General features: G+C 41.4%; 1 protein-coding gene across 1 annotated transcript in view; it reads left to right on the top strand.

The window, feature by feature from the left end:
* Window positions 1-20,559, top strand: part of LOC308097640 (1-phosphatidylinositol 4,5-bisphosphate phosphodiesterase eta-2-like) — a 169,485-nt gene that overhangs the window by 128,026 nt on the left and 20,900 nt on the right. Inside the window, exons 4-10 of the mRNA XM_080445561.1 lie at window positions 1,581-1,829; window positions 2,818-2,945; window positions 9,654-9,824; window positions 14,055-14,148; window positions 15,632-15,835; window positions 16,337-16,457; window positions 19,958-20,129. Of these exons, the coding sequence (XP_080301687.1) occupies window positions 1,581-1,829; window positions 2,818-2,945; window positions 9,654-9,824; window positions 14,055-14,148; window positions 15,632-15,835; window positions 16,337-16,457; window positions 19,958-20,129 (1,139 nt within the window). The remainder of the gene's footprint in view (window positions 1-1,580; window positions 1,830-2,817; window positions 2,946-9,653; window positions 9,825-14,054; window positions 14,149-15,631; window positions 15,836-16,336; window positions 16,458-19,957; window positions 20,130-20,559) is intronic.

Here is a 20,559-nt window from a genome sequence, read left to right as displayed (position 1 = left end):
AGGAACACGCATACATCATACCTACACATATTATGCACGTACTGGGTTTGTACTGTAAATTGATGGCCACGGTGGAGGATATACTGTACATATGTGAAGGCAATCAAAGTCAATCACAGTGTCATATTCCCCTATAGCCTGAGGAAGACATGTGAGATTGTGCATGCGGTTATGACCTGGCATAGAGAGTGCATGAATATTCCAATGCATTATGTATAGGTACTGTATGTGTCTTAAATAATTACAGTATGTGAATTGTCCCTGTAATTGTATGTTCAGTAAAATAGGGAAGGGAATACGCACATGTGGAAGGACGTTTGCTATGAGAGAAAAAGCTTTATTTTAGAATTGTGGTTGGGTTAAAAGTCCCAATTATTAATAATTTCATAGAAAAGTAAACGCCTGAACTGGTCCACTGAATCTCTGGCTAGTGTCCAGGGTATTAAGGAATCAATGGGAGTCAATGGCATGGTCTAAAACACCTTACTCTCTAGGTCACGGCAATCCAGTAATGGATGGCTAATCCAGGGCCGCTGGGGTTTAAAGACCCACACCAAAAATTGTACTGTAAGATTCAGCATCTTAGGCCAGTGATTCTCAACCTTTATAATTTCAAGGAGCCCCAATTTGATATGCATTAGGCCACAGATCCCCAATTTATACTTTTTTTTAAATCTCTGGCCCCAATCTACACTTTAAAATCCTCAGCGTTCATTTTACTCTGAAATGGATTTGTAAGGATCCATTTTGTATTTGTACAATCTCTGAGTTACAGACCCCTAAGGGTCCATTTTGATTCCAATTATTAAGTCTTTCCTTTCCTCAATACAGCATAGTTTGATTTAAGTTTTTTTTATATCTTCCAAAATGGTAACCAATAAATGGGATAACGTCTTCTCTTCGGGGAGTAGAATTAATCTTAATGCTAATGAATCACTGGAGAGGATGTCTTTAAAATGTCATTACCATCTCTCATACATAATGTGAGCTCTCAGGGCATAATCATTTTATTGAGTATGTTTATTTCTAACCTCCTGAACTAATAATTAAGATTTCCCCAGTGAAACTAACCCTGCTGCACCCATTATCGTTCTGTCACTGTCACTTCTGTGGTGGGTGAAATTCCAATCCAGCGGAATGCAGATAACTTCATGAAAATAAGTGGATTTTTATAAATTGTTTCTTAAAGATAGTTTTGCTCCATTGGGTTCTGTTGAGTATCCGTTATTTAATTTGAATTTGGCTAATAGACCTATTTGACTGCTTATGCTGAATTTATAGTCCATTGAATGACCATGTCGCACACCAAAAATAGCCGATCTGCAAGCTCACAACACGTCACAAGTGTTGTGAGCTTGTAGATCGGCTATTTTCGGCGCGCAACAGCGTCGTATGGCTTTGCTCAGGGGGCAAGTAATCATTTATTTCCCATCCACCACCCCCGATTTCCCCTCTTCCTGAACACTATCCAATTCTCTATTAAATTTTCTCTCTCATCGCTTTTCTCTCGCCCATTCCTGTCCCTCACCCCCCCCCCCCCCCTCTCTTCCCTCTCTGGTCTCCTTTATTATCCCTCCCAGTCTCCATTGACTCGATCCGGGAGGTGTGCGAGGGCAAGCAATCAGAGATCTTCCAGCGCTACTCTGAGGGCAGCTTCTTCGACCCCAACTGCTGCTTCAGCCTGTACTACGGTGAGCACATGGAGTCCCTGGACCTGGTGTCTGGGGCCGGAGAGGAGGCGCGCACCTGGATCACCGGCCTTAAGTACCTCATGGCTGGCATCAGCGACGAGGACAGCCTGGCCAAGAGGCAGCGCACCCGCGACCAATATCCTCCCATTATAAACAAGGCTGTACCATTATGTTGAAATTCTCCAATGTAACACATGTGACAGGGTCCCATTTAGAATGTGCCTCAAGTAGGGCCCTACTTGTGGCCCTACTTGTTTGTTTTACAGATTATGAAAGATTGTTAGCTTTCAAATGAGGTCATACACTGAAATCTGAAAATAGATTAAGATATACAGTAGTTTGAATGTTCTCAAATCAATTAGCTGAGAAAAAGCCTGTCAAACATCTGTGTAGTTACTAGTAAGGATAAATTATTAATTAAGTATTTTCTGATCCTAATTTTTTTTTGATGAACGATATGAAACGTTCTGGTGTAAAATACTCTTTATAACAGATTCAACCTGTGTCCTTAAAGGGACACTTCACCCAAAAAAAACTTTGTTTCAATGGATTAGTCACCCCATGGAGACTTGAATTCATGGATATTGTTTTTGTTTTTTGTCTCATTCCTAAAACAATAATTTGATGACCGGCAGCGGTTCCGGTAGGAGACACAACGAGTCTCCGTTGTGTCTCCTACCGGAACCGCTGCCTACCGGTCCGCTGGTCATCAAATTATTGTCTTAGGAATGAGACAAAAACTAAAAAATATCCATGAATTCAAGTCTCCATGGGGTGACTAATCCATTGAAAAAAGTTTTTTTGGGGTGAAGTGTCCCTTTAAGAAATCAGTTTTTCAGTAGATAGCTGAAGAAACAGAAGAAAACATGCATGAACACGCATTTAGTGAAAATGTGACAATATAAGGATATGATAGTATATCAATGATTGGTCCTCAAATAATCGTTATTATATGAATCCACGAAGGTGTCCTGCACCTGATCTACAAATAGATCTGCCATTTTCTGCGTGGGACACCATCATATGACAGAAGTATGAGTCGGGCATTAAATTGACACACGATTTTGTAGTGTCGTCAGTTCCTTCTGAAGTGTCCTAACCTCCTTAACCCACCGCGCTGTTACATGGCTGAAGCAGACGTTCGCAGAGGCGGACAAGAACGGCGACGGCACCCTCAGCATCAGTGAGGTCATGCAGCTCCTGCACAAGCTCAACGTGAACCTGCCCCGACAGAAGGTCAAGCAGATGTTCAAGGTAACAGAAAAACTCTGATGAAATTCTGCGCCTCAATCGTAGCATCACTATCTGAACCTAGACACCATGCAGGTTAGCTAGCATTTTGACGCTAGTCACATAGTGTTGAGATGTCATGTTTTTTACCACTTATATAGCGATGATACCTGTGCGATTAAAGAACCACAGAAGACAAAACTGAGCAATATTCCTACCTGATCAAGATTCTCAACATCATCAGGAATACCTAGACACATGCACACATCGTGCACGCACACATCCTGCACACACACACACACACACACACACACACACACACACACACACACACACACACACACACACACACACACACACACACACACACACACACACACACACACACATATATATATATATATATATATATATATATATATATATATATATATATATATATATATATATATATATATATATATATATATATATATATATATATATACATATACATATACACACACACACACACACACACACTAGATCAGCAAATATACCGGAGGTATTACCGTGGCTCCTCACTATCCCCATTTTTTTGTTTCCTATATAAAAAAAGTATGAAAATTGCAACGTGTTGTGAGCTTGTAGATCTGCTATTTTCACTAGTTTGGGTCCCAGGCAAACGTTTAATTTCTCTTTTGGGTCTTGAGCTAAAATGTTTGGGAACCACTGCACTAGATGACCCACCATTTTTGGGCGCTGATAATAAAAGCTGCTGTCGGCTTTGAAGAATGCTAGATTTAGAGGTGTAAAGAAGTGACAATGGATAAGAGGAAGGGAGCAGAGTGAGAAATTGTAGAGATAGTGTTATCAATGACAGCAGGGCTGTTGAGTGGGTTTTGTTTGGGTGTGTCTTTGCGTGTGTGTGTTTGTGGCGTTGCATACACACAGCAACACGTAGACTTGCAGAATGTGGCTTTCTAATTGCCCATCTGTTGATTTGTGGTTTTAATGTCTGCAGCTCATCTGTTTTGGTTGCAATGGTTAAGTCTGGGTCGCCTCACATTTCAAGTCAATAGAGCGGAGAAAATTAAGAATTATACTGCATTGTGTGGGTGGTTGTTGAAATGGTGTTCTTTGCACTATGAAGGTGAAGTGGTGTTCTTTGCAATATGAAAAGGAAATTAAAAAGTTTTTATTCTGTCCTTGGAGAGAGAGGAAGAGACTGTAGCCTTTCGTGCCCAGCAGGCTGTGATAAATGTTCAGTTTGCTCATGGCTTTCTCTGCCTGCATTGACTGCGTTCCACAGACAGATCCTATTCACCCTCCGGCACGCTAATCCATAGCGACCTTGAGCCTGCAACAATCGGGCAAGAAGGCAGGGTGGCTTTCTATTCAGTGTTCTTTTAACCACTTGAACCTTAGCATCCCTATTCCGGGGGGAACATTAGCTGAAATTATCAAATGTACAAGCTCACAACGTATTGTAAAGTGATACGTTGTGAGCTTATATAGATTGGCTATTTTCGGCGAAGATGTATAGTGAAGAGCGAAAACAGGAGGCGGCCTAGTACAGAACCTTTGGGAATGCGGTCAACTAAGTATAGGGTTGAAGTGGTGTTTAAATAATTTATGTATGACTTGAAATAATTTAGCTCAAAACCAGTTAATACCGACTTTCATTCCCCCCTGCCCAAATGATTTGCCTGAAGTTTAGAGTTGTCTCCGACTTGAGGGGGATTCGCAGATAGCCATGGTGAGAATTCAGATGAATGACATGTCATGTCACGGTGTCCGTACGTGGCTCCACACCACACCGTGAGGGGAACTAATCTAATGGAGTGTAATGTTGTAAACGCACGAATGACGGAGCCCTTTGGTAGAAAGTCACTGACTTCAGCTGTATTAACCGCTCTGCCACGTTAACTGGGTCCCGTTCTGGGCTCTTCGTTCAAGCCAAGCCACAGGCAAAGTACCCAACGTCAAGTGACCATGAGTTACTGTGGTGTCTGTGTGGTTGAGACCAGCTCTCTACCAGCTGTGGTCAGTGTGGACTGGAGTGAGAGGGTTGATTGGGACTTGCCTCAGTTCTAATCTCCTCCTTAGTTCCTTAGTTAATAGTTAAGTGTCAACTAGTGACCAAATGACATAAGCAATAATAATAACTGGTACAATTAACCTCTGTGGATTGGATCAATACTTAGTACATTACTTGTTCCCTATTTCCATTGTAGTTATTGCTTTGTAACCATTTAAGCCGTATATACTTATGCACAACGAATAGCGAAAATAGCTGATCTACAAGCTCTCAATGTGTCGCAAGCTTGTAGATCTGCCATTTTCTACATTCTGCCAATTTATCTTCCATTTTTTATCATTTTCTCCTGTAATGACATGCCTAAAATTGAGACGCCAGGTTGAAAGAGATTCAAAGACCGGTGCTCATTGCACACCAGGTTATTAAAGAAAAGTAAGTAGGTGTAGTTGAGGAGGTTGACAGATTTTTTATATTTTTTTTACTGATTGCAAATCCTGCAGATGTTGGTCTAACGTGTTGTTTAGCTGCCAACTACACTATATACTGTACTTTGTCCAGGATTAGCCCATCCATGTGTTAGTCCGTGTTAGTCCACAGGGTCCTGGCTGTGTGTGAGTTGTTTTCACGCCAGTCCCACAGAGCTAGCCAGGTCGCTAATGCTAAGCCCCGCACCCTGTTGATGGTCACCCATATGGTGCTGCAGGGGCACAGATGGCCTCTGGAGTAAGGCAGGGTAAACACACCCGGGACCAATCTGGCCATGTACTGTGTGTGTGTGTGTGTACAGGAAGACTTTACTGTTTACAAATCTGCTGCTGGACGGTTTCTCAGCTTAACCTGCTTACAGCAAAGAGAACCTTGTGGACCTGACCCATAGCCCGAGTTAGAGAATTGACACACATGTGTCAGAGTACTGTAACTGCTGCCGTTATTGGTTACATCAACAATTACTGTATTTTATGCACACAATTTTCTGATTGATTTTGCAACAAGGCCGACAATTCAGTTATTTTGAAATACTCTTATCTTATGTCATTTCAGTAGAAAAATGGTCCTCAGGCTCCAGAAGAGATGAGCTTCCAGTGAAATAGCTATTGCGACACTCCTGCCCTCCTCTCTTTTTCTGCTCAGAAAGCGGTAAACTGAGGAAATGCTTTATTACAAAACACCTCGTTTAGATGCACCTCCGAGGGCCGCCTAGCCAAGTGAAGTGTATTAGCACCAAAGCGTCCCCTTAAGAGACTTAGTCCCCTGTGGAGCACAGGCTTTTGGGCTGAGCGAAGAGAGGTGTGGTGCATGCACATTGGAGCATGGCAGAAGGGAGTCTTTTTCCAGTCGGTTAAGTGTGCTAGCCGGAGGTCTTACCGTGGCTCCAGCGCAGCTCGATAAGGCTACTCACAAAAGAGTTTTGCTCAATGATTTATCACAGCTGAGACTTGCGGAGATGGAGGGAAGGGCTGGTAGGACAGAAATAACAGCTCTTCTAACTGATAAATTAATCCATATTAGTCGCTGAGCCGAAGCACAGTGTGCCAGCAAACTAAGGGCTTAAGAGCCCGCTCTCTTACATAATGAATGGGAATGAATAAGGCTAGATTGATGTTTTCTGTCCAATAAAGAAACATGTCTCTCTAGCTGTGCTTCCTTCATTTTATGTGAGCCGTGGGTACCCTGAATGGATAGCCTATATTTGCTTCTCAGCTAAGTGCATCTGACAAATGGGGCAATTTATGGGCACTTTTGAGTCAAAAATGTCATGTCATTACTCTTGACGATAATGAGACCTGAGGCCGATTCTACAAATGCCTTCTAAATTAGTAGTGCTTTCAAGATTTTTCAAGAATGTAAAAAAATAGCAGATGTACTTGATATAGCCAGCCAGATATCTTTGATTAGCCAACGCTTAGCCTGGGAAGCAAAGCTTTTCGGGTCTATGATCCGGTCGGGAGCGGAAGTAGCCCTACGTCACCAGGCGCGTCATCCGCGTCATCAGGCGACCGGATCGCGACAATCCGGAAAGACGTCACCCCAAAATAGGTCCGCCCTAATAAAATCCTTGATGCGGTGTAGTCTAGTTTATTTTTTAAATATAAATGTGAGTGTACTTTCCGGAGACTATTTAGCGTCTGTATTATCTGTATTATCCCACGGGGAAATTCTATTCCATTTAAATAGGGAATGGGGAACGAAAACAAAGCGGCACCGCAAAACCGGATCGCGACAATCCGGAAAGAGGATTATTATTTTATTTTTTTCTCCAGTAGGCGTGGCCTAGACCGGATCATATGGGTCTTTAGTAACGCATACCAGGCTTTCCTCCGAGGTGGAAAGACTGGTGACGCGAGGTTAGCCAACGCTAAAATCTAAAATGACACAGATCCTTTCCCGGTTTTAATGGGTTATTCGCCAATATTTGAATGGCAAACAGACCTGGATGGTAGGTTCACACCACACAGCTCTGCCTGTTTAAAATAAAGTTCTAGAGGTCCATTAACCACTTGAAGCCTATCATTACTATTCTGGGGCAAACTTGCAATGAAAATAACAGATCTACAAGCTTACAACACGTTGTGAGCTTGTAGGTCAGCTATTTTTGGCAAAGAGATCTGGGGTAAAGGAAAACAAGAAATGACCGTCATATTATACCAGCTTGTGGCAAGCTAAAATCCTTGAAAAGTATTGTCATGACTTGTCATCGCATCTTACTAAACATTCCCAAAAGTATAAACTCAAGAGTTAAATTAAGCTGCTTTTCTTTCTAAAACTCACTAGTGGATATGTTCATGCACTCTTACAGGCACAAACAATCCAACATCTAACAGAAGGCTAAACATAAACCAAAATAACTTACAACTACTAGACTTCTAATAAAAAAGTGCAGTTTTAAATAACATTCAACTCCTTTGAACACTGCTGTTTTAGAGACACAGCTAATTTCATTCTTATTAATCTATTACTTTTTATGTAATATAATCCTGACCTGAGCGCCGATCATTGCGGCTGCAGAGTCACTAATGAGCTAATAATTTAACGTCGTCAGATGGGGGAGGGGTGGTCTCTGTAAACTGTGTTGTTTGGGCCGAGCACGTTTCACATTTACTGTATATTGTTTCATCACTACAGGAGATCAGACCTGTCACAGTGGTACATTTTAAGAGTTTAACTGAATCGGAATGTCGTTGGTATACAATGAATTCAGGAGAGGTGACAGAATGCAACCTTGGAGAACACCAATGCTAATATCATTGGCTTTGATAACTTGTCGTTGACTTTATCAACTTGGGATATGTTGGTCAAAAAGTCAAAGATCCAGTTACAAATGGACCTGTTAACTCCCAGCTTTAGGAGGTTGTCATACAGCCTGGCTGGAATAATATTATTAAAAGCAGAACTAAAATCAATAAACAGGACACGTCCGTAGGTAGCATTGGCCTCTAGGTGCTGCAAGAAGGTGTATAAGTCATGATTTGTTAGTATTGCTACCTTTCTTCTTTATTATTATGTAATGGTGGTTTTACTTTTGCTTTGTCAGTAAAAAAAAGCCCCTGAAAAGTTCATCAGCAGACCACTTGATAATAGCCGCAGGCTTTCCTGCAGTTCTGTTGATTTAGCAGATTCCTGACCTTATGTTCTCTACCAAGAATGGTGGATCCATGGGCACTGTCTGAGCTCGACATAGCCATAGGCGTATCATCAAATCGAAGTAGAATTGATTTAGTTTGTTAGGGAGCAAGGGGTCATCATCATGGAAAGCATTATTAGTTTTATAGTATGTTATCTGCTTTAGGTTATGCAAGACACCCTTGCTATCGTGGGTATTAAGTTTGGTTAGCTTGCTTTATACTTGGCTTTTGCCTTCTTAGCTACCCATTCAAACTTATACTAATTAAGGCCCGTCCACACCAAGAATAATTATGAAGATAACTATAACGATGATGATGACGTTCTGTAAACATGTTGAATTGAGTGATGTGTTGGACGTGACATGTTCAAACCCAGCTGTGCATGTTACTATGGGATGGGCTAGACCTCAGTTCAGTAGAGCCACCAGCTTTTAAATTGCCTGTCACGGTAAAGGTTGTTTAAATGTATTTCAGGATTTAATCGCCAGAATGATCGATTTGATTTAAATTCATCCGTGTTCAGGTGACCTTAAATACATTTCTTATCTGCTCCCAGCGGAGCCACTGCTCTTTCTGCAGACCCTGGTTCCTGACCACTCTGGGGACATGTGACAATCACTGACTATAAATTGCTCTAAAATGGGGCATCCCGATGGCTCAGCCAGTTGGCAAGTATTATGTCAAAGGCAGGCAGACATTATCGTGATGTCACAGTTCCTTAGTTGTCTCATAACCTCTCTCTCTCTCTCTCTCTCTCTGTCTCTCGCTGGTTGTCGTCTTCAGATCGACAAAATCGATCTGAAATGCCCTCAAATAAAATAAAATATCACATATTGATAACCTCATATTGATGACAACAGTCTTGCTCAATCATGGAGGGACCATGCATCTGAGTTTATGAATTTACAAGATGTGACAGATAGTCGCACAAAAACATATTCACAATATACAAAAAATATATATACAGACATCTACTTCCTTGGCCTACTAGCAGCAGGCACGACAAATTTGGCGGTGATCGGCCCAGTGATTTGCGACACACAGACAGACAAATTCTAGAGCACCCACACGTGTGTGTTGTGTTTACAGGAGGCGGACACAGACGACCAGCAGGGAACGCTGGACTTTGAGGAGTTCTGTTCCTTCTACAAGATGATGTCCACCAGGAGAGACCTGTACCTGCTGATGCTCACCTACAGCAACCACAAGGACCACATGGACACAGATGACCTGGCCCGCTTCCTGGAGACAGAGCAGAAGGTATACGCACCCACGCATGCATGCATGCACACACAAGCGCACACAAATAACTCCCGGCACTCACCTGAATAATTAGCCTGATTTATATTTAGAGCAGCGAATCAGAGCTAGAACTAGATCAAGAGAGATGTATTTGTCACGCAATCATACAGATAAAAGCAGCCAAATGTTGGTGTGCCATGTTCAGAAAGACTGCTAACAACAGTAATACAATATTATAACAAGATCATAATGCAATAAAAGCAAATAAAAAGATAATACAAATATCAAGGTTAAAAAATGAGGCTCAAACATACAGGTACTGTAAGACACTAACTCTCTTTAACCACTTATTATCGGTCTGCTAATATTACCCTGTGCACCTAATGTCTATGCCAAAACAAATCCGATCTACAAGGTCACAGCTTTTAGATCTGCTATTTTTACAAAATGTTAACCCCAGAATAGGGATACTAGGGTTCATGTGGTTCTAACCTCTTAGCTACAATGGGGAATGTGGAATGGGAACCTGGTAACGATTCTGAATCTGTATTTAAGTCATTTCTGACAAATTAAATTTGGCAATCACATTTCTGCTCTGCTGCATTCACTCGATAATCCGGTGTTTACTATACCTGGGTCACATGTTTTTTTTTACGCAAACGTCAATCAGGATTGATAGGTTATTGTATTGTGGCTGTTATTGACATACACTTCCAGTACTGTACATTGATCTGCAGACCTTCACCTTATCTCAGCGCTCCAAGTAGAAGGACGCCAGTAGATGGATATAAGGTGGATCAATGTGATACAACTTTAATCTAGGGATATGCATGACTGACCAGAATCTAAATCAAACTGCTCTTGGCTTGGCTACTGGTCTTGGCAATGAAAAAAAGACCCCAAAAATAACTGGATCATGAAAATAAAAGGGTACGGCACAAAAATAGGCACTTTAGATTAGTCCTTCATAACACTGATTGACTTAGCTGGCCTACTATAAATCAATATGACACCATCATAGCCATCTTTGTGATTAGAGCTGTGGTTTCTTCTGCACACCTCATGAAAGTGGAATGTGTGTGGGAGGTTGCTGGTGGGTGGGTGTGTGTGTGTGTGTTTATCCAACAGCCGTCAGTGTGAACGATAAATCAGTGGCCATTTACTATCGAAATGATTTTGAAATATGAAAATCGATAATAGAGACTGCCACGGAAAAGCTGTACTCATCCCTACTTTAATCAGCATGATAAAAAAAAGTCCATTTAAAAACAAACTGAAATGGTCTCTCTACCCAAGGATTGATTATTTGGCTATGGTTGGTTACACTCAGATCTCGGCATCACACAAACACTGGACTTTTCTCACAATTCATTTAGAAGTACCCATGTATTCAGAATTATTGTGTGCCCAAATCCAGCCACAACTCTCATAATGTATGAGCAAATCGATTGTGTGGGAAGGGTTTATCAGAGCCACACCAGTCTTTATGAACAGAATAACATGTAACCATATAGTATTATTCAACAAAACAATTCAACCGATGCCCCCATGTTGTCTAAAGCCATGGTACACGGCACAATCCTGAGTGTTAATTTAACACTGGAGTGACCCATAAGGTTAGCTACTTTCAACCTGGCGTGGCGTCTCTGTTTTGGGCCTGTCATTATAGAGCAGTGCAAGCAAGCAGGTATGATGAGGATACCACGGCTGCTTTCCCACCAGTGGATTAAGCGGACAGGGTGGGATAAGTGGATAGGTGGGTGAGCAATATAAGACCCTTGATCCTGGCTAACGAATGATCATACAGTGGAATGGCCGCTGGGTTCTGTTTTTGTTTTTCTTCCCCCGCATTTGAGTCTTTGATCTTGGTCTTCATCAGAAGCGGAGATATGACAGTTCCTTCTCACAGTCTGCTTCGCCCCCGGGTTCCCTGCCCTGCTATACGGAGCCAGCAGAAGAACGTGTCGAGACTGAAGCACAACACAAAAGACAGAATATAGAACGCGATGAGAGCACAGCACGCTGTGAGAAATCAAACGGGCTGCTCTGTTCATCAATGTATTCTGGAGGTTTTTTGTTTTTGCTAGATCCCGCTACTGGTGTATCTATTTTGGGCATAGGTGCATTTTTAATTTTTGTTTGTTCCAGACATTTTAAAAAAGTGAAAACAGCAGATCTACAAGCTCATAACACATCGCATAAGTGTATAGGGTTTAAGTTGTTAAAGATGAGATTGGACACTCGGCTTCGCAGATTGACCAAACTGCGTGTGACGCTTATGCTGCTGTCATAGTACAGACATAATGGATAACTGATGTCATAGACTGGCCTCCGAGTACTCTGATAAAAGGTACTGTGCTTTTTTTTAAATGAAATTGAACTATTATATACAATATGTCTGTTCTAAATAGATATATAATTGTGAGTTATCCTAATTTAGAAGTACTGTAGTTATTCAGCCATCACCTGCAAATGGCCCTAAAACGTATCCGTTATCTGTACACTCAGGTTAATATAATGTTAAAAGCTCCCCATAGACCTTTACAGCATGTTGGAGACGTTTCGGTCAGACTGACATCTCACTCGGCTACAGTGATTCAAAGAGAGTGAATTATTGAAAAGGTGCCAGTCGCTTTCAGAACAAGGTGGCAGACCCGACATTTAATAGCCTCACCTTTTGAGGCCCTGAAGCAAAGCGGTGCTCAATATCCTCTGGTAAATGTGGAATTAGTGGACTTGGCTAGTGCCTTGTAGAGCTTGAATAGGACTCCTGACTGATGGCTTTTAGTTTAAATACTGTACATCTACTCACTAATGGTTCCACAGACTGAAAAGAGAGAATTAGTTAATGACTAAAATGGCACGTCTTTTCTGCTAATGCCCTCCTAGCAGATGAGTTCAATGTGGAGGAAATAAAACACCTTGTAATGGGAGAAGAAGTCAGCCCATTTCGGATAGCATGTCTTTTTCGCTTATTATATTCAGCATTGTGTTCTGAGTGACTGCCACTGTGAATTAGATGTTGTTTTGGAGTCTTTTTTTTTAAAGGAAGCTTACTGTAAGATGTGGGGGGATGTCTCCTCTGACATCATTAGCTACTGCATTTAGAGCTATCTACTGCTTTGTGTCTCAAAGAAATAAGATTCCATGTGCTCTATTTCATGTAAATTAGTTCACCTTAATTGTGTGTGTGTGTGTGTGTGTGTGTGTGTGTGTGTGTGTGTGTGCGAGTACGCACATGCTTTTGATCAGATTCAGTAGTGCCTATTAAAAGTGTGGTCTCATCTATCTGTCCATCCTGTCTAATTCAGTTGTTTTTCTCTGCTAGCAGCAGGGTTTCCTCTAGCAATTGTTTTGGCCAGCCAGCGTGGTCGATCAGATTCAAATTTACCGGTCAAATGCTAAATTTGCTGGCCATAATGTAATTTACGCCACATGCATGTTTGTAGAAATGTGAGTGTGCACCAGCCAACTGATTGCTTCAGTTTCCTAAAGCAATTCATACTCTAATCGGCAAGGGTGTCCCTTTCCCAAAAAGAAAATAAAGTAGGACGGCTGCGTGAATTACACTGTGTCCTGTGGTGTAATCTTGTGCTCTTTTTGGTAAGCCACACCATCATACTACGGGCTAGTATAAACTGTAAGCTGAGCACATTTTGGACTTTCCACCTTGTTAAACGTTTACAGTATACGTACAGTATGAATATATATATATATATATATATGTACATAATAAGCATGTTTGATTATACTTCATCGTACAATGGTGTTGCACAAAAACCTGCGAAAATCGCTAATTTTATTAAAATCGATTAAAAAAATTATAATACATGAAATTGATTAGTTTGATTAACAGTTGCATCCCTCCTCCCATGGCTTAAGCTCTCTCATATTGAGCCAGCATGAGAAACTGTCCCATACTGAGGGGAGAGATCTAGGGCCTGCCCTGCACCCGTTTCAATGTGGCGCTCTCACATTGATTGACACGGATGGGAATCTGATTGACCCGTCATTCCTTTTTTTAAAGGCCAGCTGTCAAACAGGATATTCCATTGCTGGCATGGGGAGAGAACTGGCATGTAGGAAGCTTTCTTAATTGGATTATCGTCCTCACACGCTCCACTCTACAATGTTGAGTTTTGCCCAATGGATTTAAATCTTGGTAATAGAGGCTTTAATTAGCTTTCATGGAGAATGTGTTGTTAGTGAGGACAAATTTTTTCATTGATTCTACTCCTTTCATAATAGATGACGAAGGTGTCCAAAGACCACTGTCTGGAGATTGTCCACAAATTTGATCCATGTTCTGAGAACAAGAAGGAGGGGGTTCTGGGTATTGATGGTGAGTGTGTATTCTTTTCACATTGATGTTCCAGTCTGTTTCCATCAGCTAATTAACTCCCAATGGAAGTTTCTAATCTTGCTATGCAAATAGCCCCCGTAAATAGGGGACTGATTTTCAGTTGCTTGTTACAATAGTACTTATGTTATTAAAGTGAAGTTGTTTTGCAGCATGTGTTGTGCGTGTTATATTATTAATTAAAGACAGTATATTGTTGTGTGGATTTGTGTAGTGACAATACTCATCTGTTATTAAAGATTAGTAAAGTGTTAGATAGCTCTATTGTTTGCTCAGTAACAGGAGTCTCCCATCTCTACAGCTCTTTAGTAAACAGAAAAGCTAAGTAAGTAGGCACTGCTACTTAAAAAATACTGCTGCCTGTACAGTGTACAACACAGCTTAAGGTTCATGCTGCTTTGCTTTTTAGATCTGAAAAAAATACTTGCATGTTCCAAGCCATTAATTTAAGGGTAACAAAGTCCAAAAACATAACTTTTCAGGAAATGGGAAAAAATTACCTGTGTTCCAATATATTTAATGTTATTTTGTCACAAGCTCTTGTTAATATTTTTTATTGGTTAAATATGAATAACATAAAAAAATTGCTAAAATAGCAGATCTACAAGCACACAATGAGTCGTGAAGCGACACATTGTGAGCTTGTAGATTGCCTATTTTCGCTACTTTTGCGCGACACTCTTGTACGACAAAGTAGGGCATTAACTTATTTAAAAATAAACCTGTTGAAATACATACATACAGTATTATACAAGGTTTCTGCCTGACAGCAATGATATGAGAGTTCCTAAATTAAGTGTGATTCTCCTTTAATCTGATACCACTTACACTGATATCATTACTTTTCACCATATTAAGCTAATCATGTGCTGAGCCAACAATACTTTATTAAAGCTGGCACAGATGTCAGCTGTAATTAACAGTTAACTCCGCTCATGGTGGAAGACACACATAACTGAGGCACCCTGGTGGCTCGGCTGCGTAACTGCATGTAATAAATTCATGATTCTGGCTTCAGGTCCAGTTCAGTCCTACATCTCTGTGCTAGCAAAAGCAGAAAAGGAGGTAGCCAATCTATAAACTCATAGTGCATCGCACCGTGACGCGTTGAGCTTCTACCCTGGATTTGAACCCGGTTTCCTGCGCAAGTGCTGACATTTTTACCATTGAGCTAATAGAGCCGACCTGCTTGCTTGGGGGATAAAAAAAAAGTCAGATCCTGACTAGCTGAGACATGACCTTTGACACATTCTAAATGTCTCAATAGAAGAGCAGGGAGACTAAATGTAATTTTGCCCTGTTTCAAACAAATTCTCAAAAGAGACAAATAAGTAAATTTACAAAAGTTTGGAAAATGATTTAAATCTAGTTAAAACTTGTAGAAATTGAATTGTGGACACCAGGTTGAAAGTGGTTAAATGCACATGTATAACCATTGACTGGCGACGCCCCCCCCTCCCCCTAGGTTTCACCAACTACATGCGCAGCCCAGCGGGTGACATCTTCAACCCGGAGCACTATGAGGTGACCCAGGACATGACCCAGCCACTGTGCAACTACTTCATCGCCTCCTCACACAACACCTACCTGATGGGCGACCAGCTCATGTCCCAGTCCAGGGTGGACATGTATACCTGGGTACTCCAGGCCGGCTGCCGCTGTGTGGAAGGTCAGCTTTGAATGCACACGCACGCCACGCCACACACGCACGCACGCCCCCATGTGACTCATGTGCGGGACCCATGTGCGCCCCCATGTGACTCACGCTCTCATTGGCTGCTGACAGATCTCAGAGTGCACTACAGTGTGGCTGAAATCCACCTGCCCCTGGGTGACTAATTACACTCCTCTGAGAGAAATATAGCAGCTACAGTCAAAAATAACACATCTAAAAGCATCTAGACGAGTTCATCTATTGGGATATCTAAGAATTCCATGTCATTTGTGCATATTTCAGGCCGGATGGCAAGTTGAAAACGCCATAGTTTGAGGACAGTTTTAGATTTCTTCTTGCTATGTTATTTTCGAACTGCGTTCGCTTCCCGCGTTCGCGCGTCTTACTTGTGGTCTTTGCTCTTCTAGACAGTAAAATGGGTGTTAGTTTAACAGTAACGGATCTTTGTGTCTGTCCACTGTGACAACCTTGTGTCATGTGATATCTGGTCCACAGTGGACTGCTGGGATGGGCAGGACGGTGAGCCCATCGTCCACCACGGCTACACCCTCACCTCCAAGATCCTCTTCAAAGACGTCATTGAGACCATCAACAAGTATGCCTTCGTCAAGAATGAGTAAGTTCAGCTCACGCTTGATCCCCATTGACTCACCACCCACTCACTCACCGACTCATTAAAGTAGATAGCCTCAGGGTGGTCTCCTAGGTTTCATTGCCTCTCCTGTGGCAGCTTTCTGCCTCTTTGTGTTTGTGTGTGTGTGTGTGTGTGTGTGTGTGTGTGTGTGTGTGTGTGTGTGTGTGTGTGCGGGCCTTTTACTGGGAAGTGCATAATGACATTTAGGGCTATAAAGCTTATGGTTTTTGATTGACTGTCACTGTTTCTATAGTTCAGCAAATCACTCTGAGAGTGATTTCAACGATATCATTGTCATTGTCGTTATAGTTGTGTGGCCTCAGCCGTCCACTTGAGTTAGAATGACCTTTAAAACAATATAGTCAATTGAAAAAGAAAAAAATAGGCAAAGACATAGGAACAGTTATTATATAATATGCATATACAGACTATATAATAATATGCTTGTACAGATGTCCACATGTATACTGTGTTTGATTGATTGATAAAATACTACTAGAAATGTAAACAGCACGTAGTACAGTTAGACATTAGAGCTAAAAGGATAACACAAAAAAGGTCCTTGGGACTTGTTTCCATTGTGGTCCTATGTATTCAATTCATCAACATGAAAATCACATTTACTTCTCCTGATAGATGTTTTTTCAGGCCAGAAGGTCGCAGAAGATACAATCTAGACACTCTGAAATCACTAGTAATGTTACTGTATTCTGTAGGTAAGAGTTACACTTGAACAAGCATTTCCACTTTAGTGAACACATACTGTACACACCCATGTACACACAGCTTTATCCGTTACATCTGCATTGTCATTTACATACCATGGACATACACACCCAGATGGAGACACACACCTAAGCACAAGCACAAGCGCACACACACACACACACACACACACACACACACACACACACACACACACACACACACACACACACACACACACACACACACACACACACACAGTACAGTACACCAGCAGATGCTAAGAGACTCCCACCTTGTCAGAGAAGGTGATAATCCTATAGACATGCACAATCTGGAGGTTACTATGAAAAAGTGCTATTTATAGACCAAGACTCAAAAGTAATATAAAAGGTGCTCGTGCGTGCACGCTTTGATGTCAGTGTGTATTTATTGAAAATTTGAATTATCCACACCACACAAGATAAGAAAAGGGTGCAAGGCTGCATTTAACATCAAAAGAGGTTGTGCTTTTCCAGGATGCTTTATTAAAAAGGACATGCATAGGTCCACGGGAGATCGTGGTGAAAAGCTTTTCCCTCAAAGGAGGCATGTGTGTGTTAAAGAAAACCCCCAAAAAGGGGCAAATTATTTGATAATGGTTTCAATCTAAGATGGGTTTCACTTCAATCTAAGATGTACATCTTCTACCGGGGAAATGTCACGGATGATAATTTTATCATCGGAGCGTTTGCTCTCGAACGTGGCATTTTCTAAACACCTGCTTTATCGAAACTTATTGTATCAAAGTAAAGTAATGTCTGGAATAGAGAGCTTGTAGACATTCGGCTGATTCATAGCTTTATCGTAGCATCTAGCTTCAGAGATTCTCCCTTCATGTTTTTGCAACTGGCAACACACACAGAATCAGGGAAGAAGCAGAAAGCAGTTTGCAAGATTCCTCACAAGCTACGGGCTGCAATAGAATGTTAGCCTTTTTCTCTCTGACATACAGTATACTGCAGTGTTTTATTGCAGGGTGGGGCAGTGCTTCCCAAACAGTGTGCCGTGAGACAAGACCAGGTCTGCCTTGGGATTCTGAGAAAACCACACATTATAATTGAAATATATACAACTAAACAAACTGCATATTGTGTGCACTTCATTCCTAATACAGAGGCAAATTCTTAACAAAATTATATTTTAACCAATTTCAACCTGGCATCCCTATTTTGGGTAGCCTGGTAAACCCCCATTTGATTTCAGGAGTGAGTCATGATCGCCCATTCTGCAATATTGGCTGTGGGCTGGAGTTGGCCGGGAGTAATATACCGTTGACTGACAACCCCTTCAGCCAATGATCGTTGTTCCCCTTCAGCCAATCAGCAGTGCATTTTTACCACCTCCAGACTAATGTGACACAACGGGACTTTTGAGACGGCCATGCCCAAAATAGGTTGCCTTATACGGATACATGCGTGTCCCTGCCCGCCCCTGCCGGTTCTCTGAATTTTTATTTTTAAATAGGCTCTGTCATGATTAATTGACCACATATATGAAGTTAAACAACTAAATTCTATCCAAACGATATCTTAAAAGTAAATTCCGTGCCTCAAAAAAGAAGTTTGAGAGCGTTTTAAAACCGAAAGTAAGAAGTAAAGACAACGCACAAAAAACAATGGCTGCCGTTCGTTTTTGGTCGGCTGCACTCAGGCTGCACTCGGGTCCATTCGGGCTCACTCAAACTCGCCACCTGATTGGCCAACTTTCGCTGTCAATCACAGAACGATGAGCGACGACGCTGATAGGCTCGTCCATTTGGTGAACGGGCTAGAAACGCCCAGACAAGCCTTCAGGCCAGACTCCTTCCTGAAATCAAATGGAAATGAGATTTCTGGAGGGAGGGTTTACCAGGCTATATTTTGGGCATGTCATTGGCGAAAATGTAAATATTTAATTAAAAATGAAATGTTTTGACACTTTTAAAAAATTGCAAAAATAACAGATCTACAAGGCTCACAACATGTGACGGTGTGTGCCTTGGACACAACAAGTTTGAAAACCACTGCTTTAAAATGTTAATACGTTAATATTAGAAATATACAAGTGAGACAAATCCATATAGCAGTTTATGTGTTTGTACTGAAAGGTAGCTGTAGCCTTACATTAATAAGTATGCCACAGAATCCCAGATAAGTCTAACTTGTATACTGTGTCACCTCTTCTGTGTCATGCCTGACCACCAAATCAGAAGCTTAAAGCTGCAATTTATAACTTTCATGTCCTACCTGGGATTCCAACCTGAGTGCTGAATATATTACAGTTGAGCTATAATGGAGAAGATGAAGGTTTTAAAAATATATATATTTGAGTTTTGTGTAATATGTTTTGTCAACCAGTAATGGTCCTACCTGACTACAGGGTCTAAATGTCTCAATAGAACGGCAGGAAGACCACCTCCAACTACCACAGTTGTGTTAGTTATATTGTGTTAAAGTACTCTACTGTATGGTAGAGCTTGGTTAAAATAATATTTTATTCTCAAAAAAGTTATTACTTTAACTTCAATTTAGGTTACTTTCTGTTTCAATATGTTTCATTAAACAAAAAGATAGATGATACACCACAAGCTTGACAACACATAGGGCACAACATAACACCACATAACAATACGATAAAGACATAAGAACAAAAGGAAGACAAATCATAAAATACTTATTCGCACCAAATGCAGTATTACTTTAGGTTACTTTAAATATAACATCTTCAGTTGTGTGTTTGCTACCTTAACTCCACAGCTACCCAGTGATCCTGTCCATTGAGAACCATTGCAGTGTCCCCCAGCAGAAGAAGATGGCCCAGTACCTGGTGGAGGTCATGGGCGAAAAGCTGGACCTGTCCAACATCAAAGCCGACGAGTCGGGGAGCCTGCCCTCACCGGAAACGCTGAGGGGCAAGATCCTCGTCAAGGTAAGAGTTATTCCTATGAGTGTATACGTTAGTCAGATTGAAAAACCAGTCAGATTGAGAAAGGAGTGCTCCTTTTCTTCGAGTTCACCTCCCGCGCTCCCCCGCGATGGGGCGGGGCCCCCCCGTCAAAAAAAGAAATGACGTAGTTTTCACGCGACTCCATCGTACGACAGATTATAGAAGGTTTAAGTGGTTAACATAACGTCATCCGTGAACAGAGCCAATCCAATCAGCTGTCTTTCTCAACACGTTGAAAAACACGGTGATCTGGCTAACTAAACCAAATGTGCTCCATCTGTGAAAAGTGCAATTAAGATTAAGTGCATTAAGTACATTTCATTTCCCCTTAATTAGCTCAAATTGTCAAATTGTCAACAACCTTTCATGAGAAAGGATGTGATCCCTGTGACATCTATGCATCTACATTAGA

The sequence above is a fragment of the Gymnoscopelus braueri genome (assembly GCF_963280865.1).
Source record: "Gymnoscopelus braueri genome assembly, chromosome: 12".
Lineage (NCBI taxonomy): Eukaryota > Metazoa > Chordata > Actinopteri > Myctophiformes > Myctophidae > Gymnoscopelus > Gymnoscopelus braueri.
This window is presented reverse-complemented; position numbering and strand designations above follow the sequence as displayed.